The sequence below is a fragment of the Lingula anatina genome, chromosome 9, assembly GCF_051362555.1.
Source record: "Lingula anatina isolate TDL-2025a chromosome 9, LinAna3.0, whole genome shotgun sequence".
Taxonomy (NCBI): Eukaryota; Metazoa; Brachiopoda; class Lingulata; order Lingulida; family Lingulidae; genus Lingula; species Lingula anatina.
Window position 1 is genome coordinate 5,738,552 of NC_141775.1, and position 7,989 is coordinate 5,746,540.

The 7,989-nt window shown below is 38.0% G+C and overlaps 1 protein-coding gene across 1 annotated transcript; it reads right to left on the reverse strand.

Annotated features, from left to right (window-relative positions):
- Window positions 1-1,737: 1,737 nt before the first annotated feature.
- LOC147759823 (uncharacterized) lies at window positions 1,738-7,501 on the reverse strand. Its single transcript, XM_086995521.1, has 7 exons — window positions 7,349-7,501; window positions 6,785-6,946; window positions 4,256-4,408; window positions 3,828-3,995; window positions 3,367-3,584; window positions 2,914-3,004; window positions 1,738-1,761 (listed from the first exon to the last, which is right to left on the reverse strand). The coding sequence occupies exons 1-7, from the start codon at window positions 7,424-7,426 to the stop codon at window positions 1,738-1,740; spliced, it is 894 nt and encodes a 297-aa protein (XP_086851647.1). The 5' UTR covers window positions 7,427-7,501.
- Between the last annotated feature and the right edge of the window lie 488 nt (window positions 7,502-7,989).

Genomic DNA, 7,989 nt, shown 5'->3' on the forward strand with positions numbered 1-7,989 from the left:
TCTCGTAAATGTACCTGCAATCTACATGATATTTGCAAGTAGTTCAGCAGAATAATACGACCAGGTCGCTCTACCGCTTATTATATATAAACTATTAAATTTTAGGATATATTTATCCAAATATCAAAATTAAGTCTATGATGCCGAAAGGAGATTGCACATTCTTGTGCTCGTTAGGGTATAAGCACTATAATAACGGGTTAGCGAGAATTTTTGATAGTAATCAACATTAGTTATACACACGTGGGTGATTATTTTGCAGCGACCCTCATTTCTGAAGTGTTTCAAGAGCGTCAGAACCAAGCTACGTACAGCCCCATCACTCTCCTAAGGAGCGCATTAGTAAACACACCGTAAGGGTCAAGTGATTTTCTAATATTTAAGAAGACTCTCAGGTCGTCGCCGTAGATGTTTCTGGCCCTCTGTTGGAGATCGGGGTAGATGTCCAGTAGTTTCGCCCAGTGGGGTGCGCCACCTTTGATGCCAACGGAGTCACTCTCCCATGCGGAAATTATCTGAATTTTAAACAAAATGCATCCTAAATATCCAGCTTTAATACTACAAAAGCGCTGTATTTGTTGAGTTTATTTTTCAAGACAAGGCTTGTATTAAAATAAGATAAGGAAAACAGCTATTCAAGAGTATTGAGAATAAGCGTCAATTTAGAGGACAGTATCTGCAAGATGGGTTTCGACGCATGACATTGTACCATTAAAGATATATTTTACAAAAAGAAATGAAGAAATAAATAAAATAAAATGAAAAATGTATGCAGGAGATTACCGGGTATATGTTAACAATTCCAAATTGACTAAGAATATGAGAATCCTCATGTTAGATATTAAAACACTCATCTTAATTTTAGGTTTAAAATATTTTTATCACTTAATTCAAACTCCGTATTCACTATCCGTATGTTTCCTCTAGGCTATTTTATATATGTGCGTGAGTGTGTGTGTGTTAGAGAGAGAGAGGCTGCGTACGTGCGCACATACGGTAAATTATATGTAGCATTATAATATACCTTTGTATAAATATCCCTACTACGTTGAAGCTCATTAGAGTTTGTCCACTTTGACTCGAGGTTAAATGTCCCAAAGACGTCCCCAGTGGCTGCGAGCTGACCAGAAGGCACCCTGATCCAAGCAGACGGAAGTGACGTAGCACATAGGTGGCAGATGGTACTGCGGACCCATCGGAAAAGGTTGTCGTGCAGATTTTGAACGCCATCCTTGCGCGACTCGTGATTAAGCGTTGACGCTAGAGACTGAAAGATTATTATTTTCTCAGTGAAAGAACTGGTGCCGTAATTTTGTCACGAATCAGTATTATTCCTCAAATATTTCATACATAGGTGATAAATTGGATTTTTCATACATACCCTTGAATTAACTACACTACTCTCAGTGAGTCAAAATTTTTACTGTAATAGCCAGCGAAAACTTACCCGAATGGCTGCGGCGCCTGCAGTGAAATCAGGGTCGGGAAAGTCGTACTCTGTAATGACCAAATTATATGGCCAGGCAGGCACATGAACGGCTTTATGTAATGGTACTACTTGGGAGGGAGGAAGCACCAAGCGAGTCTTAAAAACTGCCTATTATAAAGAAACATATAAGATAACAAATTTGAACACATTACCATGCAGAGGGGCAAATGAAAATACATGCTAAAAGTTATAACAGGCAAAATGTTATGCCTGTTGGTTAAATCTCATATATCTAGTAATTTGTCTGATCATTGACGGCCATTTTGGAATTTCTGAAAATATTTCAACACAAATAAATACAAACCAAGAGTCTTGTTAAAGCTACATGTACATTTCTGATGAATAATAGAGGCGATCTACACTTTGCACGGTGCCCACAGTTTATTAGGGATACGTCTGGGGCAAAAAAAGCAGTGTTACCTCGTTTGTGTGACAAAAATGCCAGTAATGTATTGGTAAGTGTAGAGTTATGCGGGGTTAAACTGTTACGGTCTGCTTGTTTTAGTGACCCTTACATGAAGCACACACAGGTGTGGAGTAACGCATGCAGTGCGTGCCCCCGACTTTGGATTCAATTTTGCTACCCAACAACCCAAGAGGGATTGCAATACTCGTATGGACATAAATTCGCCCCAATTATTATCCCAATTACCTAGTTATTTCGTAGAGGATAAACAGTAAATTATAAATTAAAGCCTGGTGTAGACTATATATATATCTCAATTTTTTGCATGCATACAGAAAACATTCCAATACAAGCCTGTGACCTTCATTCTTAAGACCGCCATCTAGTGTCCAACAAGGCCTCGATGTACTAGTCAAGCCATCATAAAGACATCCATTTATTTTTTGCTGGGTTGAAAATCGATACTGTCCGGATTTGCTCCACAGTTAAAACGAGACGTGACAACTCGGATGCAGGGATTTCGTGTCAATTCCGTGTCTTTAAATGTAAAGCAGAGTAAGGGAATCTCTACGTATGGAAACACACAAAAAAAAAAAAAAAAAAAAAAAAAAAAAAAAAAAAAAAAAAAAAAAAAAAATCCGAGGTGTTTTGGGATATATAGATGGGTTATTATACTGGGGTAGATATATTTTCATACATGTCAACTCTCCCGGATAAACCGGGAGTCTCCCGGATACAGATCGAATCTACCGGTCTCCCGTACGGGTAACCAAATTTTCGGAAAAAAACGACTTTGAAAATTTGCACCACTGTCATTTAACGTCCTGTCTCAAATACTCAGGAAACAGTGACAATACTAATAACCCCATGTGGTAGATAAGGGGAACTGACAGAGGAGCTAACATGATGACTGCTAGGGTGAGGTAAGCTCAAGCAAATACCCGGTAGCTCGGAGATACGCTTTGTGGCAAGAAAGAACGACACATCTTGAATGTAAACGCGCCTGAAGGTCACTGACCTGTCCTTGTGACACCACTGTGACGTTATACGAGGACGGACGTTCATCTGTGATCTGTATTGTTGCTGGACTTGAAACAGGGTTAACGATTCTGAAATTTAACAACATCGGGATTGATGTTTACTACTGAGAAAACTTCTATTAAGTTATGGGTTGCATTCATGGTAATTGAAGGCACAATATCAAGATTTTGAGCGAAAAGTCTAATAATTGCTGATGCAAATACTATGAGATTTCTGGTTCACGAAAATATGTGGTTCGAATTTGCGACTGTTTAAATGCACCGGTTAATTCTTGTAGAATTCCTCTATATCTACTAGCTAATCCGTCGTCAACCAGGAAAGTTGCGTGTTGCTTTAAGTGCCCAGCTGGTTAAGACAAAGTAGTCGTTTTGAGATATCCGTGCTAACTTAAGCCATTATCATTAGACGAAAAATTCGACCTTTAACTTACTCTAACAATGCCAAATCGTTTCCGCAGTCCCATGTTTCGGGTACCAATCCTGTTTTTAGTACCTCCTGAGCCTCTGCCTCCGTCAGGGAGTTGTAGGGGTCATGCCAAATGTTGACGTGATAGTTCCCGGCCACGACGTCCCGTAGAAAATTAGGGTCATAGAGATTTTTCAGTGGGGTGAACACGTTTTTATGGACAACGTTCACTTGTGGGATCACCTATATGATATGAAAATGGCAAAATAATGATAAACGGTTTACTTCTAGGATTTTCTTGTAAATATCCTGCGATGTACCACGACGAAGTAGTGTGTGGTCCTAAGCGCTGTGTACCTTTTATACAGCAGGAAGATAGAGCTACGTACCAAAATGATTGAGACCAAATGAGAAATAACGCTCAAAATAATAATAATAACAACGAGTGTTTATACCAAAGCTACAAACGCATCCCTCGACACTCACTTTCAACTCGACTTCGAACAAAATTCCGAGCAGCCCCAAATTACATCGCAGTGCTTTCATTACTTCGGGGTGTGTGTCTTCCCTGAATTCCCTGATGTTCCCCCATCCGTCTACCAGCCTCGCGCTGACTAAGAAAGCCCCCATGGAAGCTGAATTGTAAAAACCAGCCTGAAATAAAAACGATGTGATTAATTTTCACCAACATTGAGTTTTTGTCTTGATTGTACATGTGCACTGCATGCATGCATTTTCGCTCAGTATTTTCGTTAAAAATTAGTTTAGTTGCAAAATCTATTCGATCATTTGATGCCACAAATCAACCTCATTTCACACAAACACACAAAAAAGAAAAAGAGGTAACAAACATACAAGCAAAAAAAAAGAAAAAAAAAAACTTTGCTGTATGGAACCCAAAGGAAGCATATTACGTGTGATCCCGTTCCGAGAGCACCAGCTATATGTGGTTCGTTAATGAGGGGTCCGTAAGGGAAGTTGTGACCTAAAGCATCCAACTTTTGGTCAAAGTTTTCTTGGGACAGGCCGGCAGCGACTCTCACGGTGGCATGTGTATCGGAGGGTCCCTGAAAAACGACACTAGTTTTCACGTTTCATGATTAAAATTATTGGCTTGACAAATTTAATTGCATCAGCTTCTCATCTTGTCCCCTCAATTTAAAATTATAGATGATGCTGATATGATATAAAAAATGTAGAGTGAGACGATCAACCCAAAGTACGGAACAAGATGGGCATTAACGAAGGCTAACACGTTTCAGAATTAAATGAACAGTTAAATCAAAATATGGTCGATGGCAGCAAGTATGTGTGTGAAAAAGCTCTCGTAGCCCCATGGGTTTGAATATATTTACAAGCAGTTTGCATAAACATGATAATTAAAATGCAAGTAGGCCCTGCTTAATGGGGCTTTGAGTTGGACACTTAAGGAGGCTGCTGCTAATATTACAAATGCCATTTTGCCCCAGCGATTTATATAAAATGAGTACAACTAAATCTAAAGACTATAGATGATAATAACATTACATTCTATTTGGGTTTTTTAAACCACCCTGAAATGACACTAACAAAATATAAGATGAAATAAATACATTAATTACATGTTAATTATAAACAAAATGAAAATGAAAATACAAATATCCTACAAATGAAAAATAAAACAAAAACAAAACTCGCCCTGGAGCCCTTATATGGGTGACTGTAGATCTTGGTACATAGTAAAGGTAGAAAAAGCACAAAACACCCAAACCCAATATAGAGGTGCATTTCACATGCTGAAGTGTCAAAATATAAAAATGAATGAATTCAAAATTGTATTCAATATTTCAAAACATATATGTGTATAGAACAAAAACCCACGACTGTGTCAACTGAAATTCAACTTTTGATTTTTACCATATCTTTAACATTAAGCAAAGAGACCTATATGGTAACGTATGTTCCAAAAAACGTACGGTAACGTATGTTCTTGCCACTTAATTTTCATTTTTATGCCGCGTTCCGATATGTTTTTTACTGGTTCAGTCATGGCAAATTAGACATGACGTAAGGACGTTTTTACAAATATTTAAACTGTATCTCAAGGGGCTTTGCGTCATGGCTCATACTAGGTAACGTATGTTCCCTAGAAAAATTGTCAAAATGTTTCATTTTGTTCAAGTACTTGTGTGCAAAAGATACAATGTTTTCTTTTGCTGACCGAACAATATATTGTGGTTCCATAATAGTTTGACATTTCTGATATAACCTTTGGATCATGAAGGGAAACATGTTTATTTAATGCTTATTTTACTGTCGGTAGGGTGCATTTTTCCCCATAATTTATTATTCTGTGACAAGCAAACTTAAGTCGCTCAAAAACAATTAACTGGTCTATACAGAAGATTATTATAATTTTTAACAACGTTATACTTGTAGGAGATAAATCAATGAACAAAACCAGTGATGACTGAATTTTCAAAGTGAGTAGAACGTTTCACAGTTGGACGTTTTGTATTTGTGACAGTAACGTATGTTCCTTTTTGGGGTTAAACAATGAATTGTTTTTAATTAATCATGGTTCCAGGAGAGTGAAACTTTTATACAAGCTTCTTCATGTGGGACCCTAAAATAATAAAACACAGTTAGCAATCTGTGCAGTAAATATTTTTAATAACATGCTTGTGACATCAATTGCACCTCTATATTGGGTTTGGGTGAAAAGCATATACTTTGATTAATGTCTAGGTTGCATTCATTTAACTAAACAACATATGTACAATATACACCATACCGTAACACCCAGCTACGTAAACAGAAAAGAACAAGTAGGTGCAAACTAAATTACTGGGAACTATTTTATTGACTCTGTTGACTTGTAAATAATCGTCGGTTTAATATTTGGAAGCAAACCATCGGTATAAAATCCGGTCTATCGAATAAACTGAGATACATGGAGCTATTTTGTTGACTTGCACACAGTATTCGATCCCCCATCAAGGAGCACGGTATCTTTTTCTCGCTGAAATCTTTTGTAGATTCGTAATGATACTTTAACCAAACAGACACGTCACGTTCGGATCACGTGGGGAGCACGTTGCTACCACATTATAACGTCATAGCACCGTACGCGTGCTAGCCACGTGATCCGAACGTGACGTGTTTGCTGGGAAGCATGTTTAATATCAGTGTGTGTGTGTGTGTGTGTGTGTGTGTGTGTGTGTGGCGAGAGAGATATTATACACTGTTTTCATATAATTGTTTTCCACTTAAATGATAAGCTATAAGCTTATTATTTCTATATGATTACACGGTAGTTTGTTATGCAAAAGCCTTCCATGCTTATAACCTCTGGAGAAATCTGTTGTGTGTGTTGAGTTTCAAAATAGAAGGGCATCTCAAATGAAGATGCATGTAGATGAGCACAAGGATGAGCACAAGGACTGCCGGTAACAACAACTTACCGCTGGCTTGAGAACTACTGACTGCCCGTCATCTAGGGTCAGGTCCGTCAGATTGAGATAGATTTGTCCCCGGTCTCCGTAGAGAGGAGATATAGAGTGACTACTGCCCATGGCACGGACTTGTCTTCTGTATGAAAGAGCAGCCCTGACTATTCTCTGGATCTAAAAATATTATATTATATTATATACCGGTTTTTATTTTCTAATCAACCAAATACGGGTTGATTTGAATTTTCACTACTGTTAAAACACACGCCTGATTAACATGCACGTTGATGGGGAATAAGCATTTTGTGCCTCAGACGTGGTTTTATAGGTCAAATCTATTTAATGAAATAGCTATGAATTGCATATAGCAATAATGAAAATAATTAAATAAAAATAATAAAAGAGAATTTTGGGGAATTTCAAAATTTTCCAACAATTTTCAAAACCATCCATGGCCATAAGCCCGTTTTTGAATCACACTTGTACGCAGTAAGTGAAAAACTTTGTTGGTTTCACTCGTGACTGGAACTTATGGACTAAAAAAACTGATCTGACAACGGCTGTACATGTACCTACCTCTTCCGATGATTTGGGTTTGGCGACAAACACGTGGTCGTAACTGACAACCTGCGCCCAGTTTGTAAACGAAACCATTTCGATTACAGGCGAAGGTCCCACGAATTCCTGCAAACATCTTTGTACAATTTGCAACTGGTGCGTGGTCGAATAGTCTGAAAAAGTAATAAGGCAATGTAAGGTTATGCATACAATGTACGACTGTTTGGCAAAAAAAGCCCAGTTAAAGATAACATCGACATATATTTTCTCAAAGTGTCACTCCGCTGCAACCCTTAAAACACAAATTAGGCATTCATTAAAGAAAGAAAAGGCTTAAAAGGGCTGTCTGATTACCAATAATAGCTAGTAATTGCATAATTTTCAAAGAAAAAAGGTTGAATGTAATAGGAGTAGGCATTTTCAGTTGAGATATATATTGACTTACGCTGTCATTAATAAACAAATGTTCACCTGAGAGGACGAGAATCTGCGTGCACTTTACACGCACACATGGACACAAATTTGCACACAAACGCACACACACACACATGGACACAAATTAGCACACGAACGCACACACACACATGGACACAAATTAGCACACAAACGCGTGCGCACAAACACACATACAAAATAGCACGTACCTGAGTTAAATAACA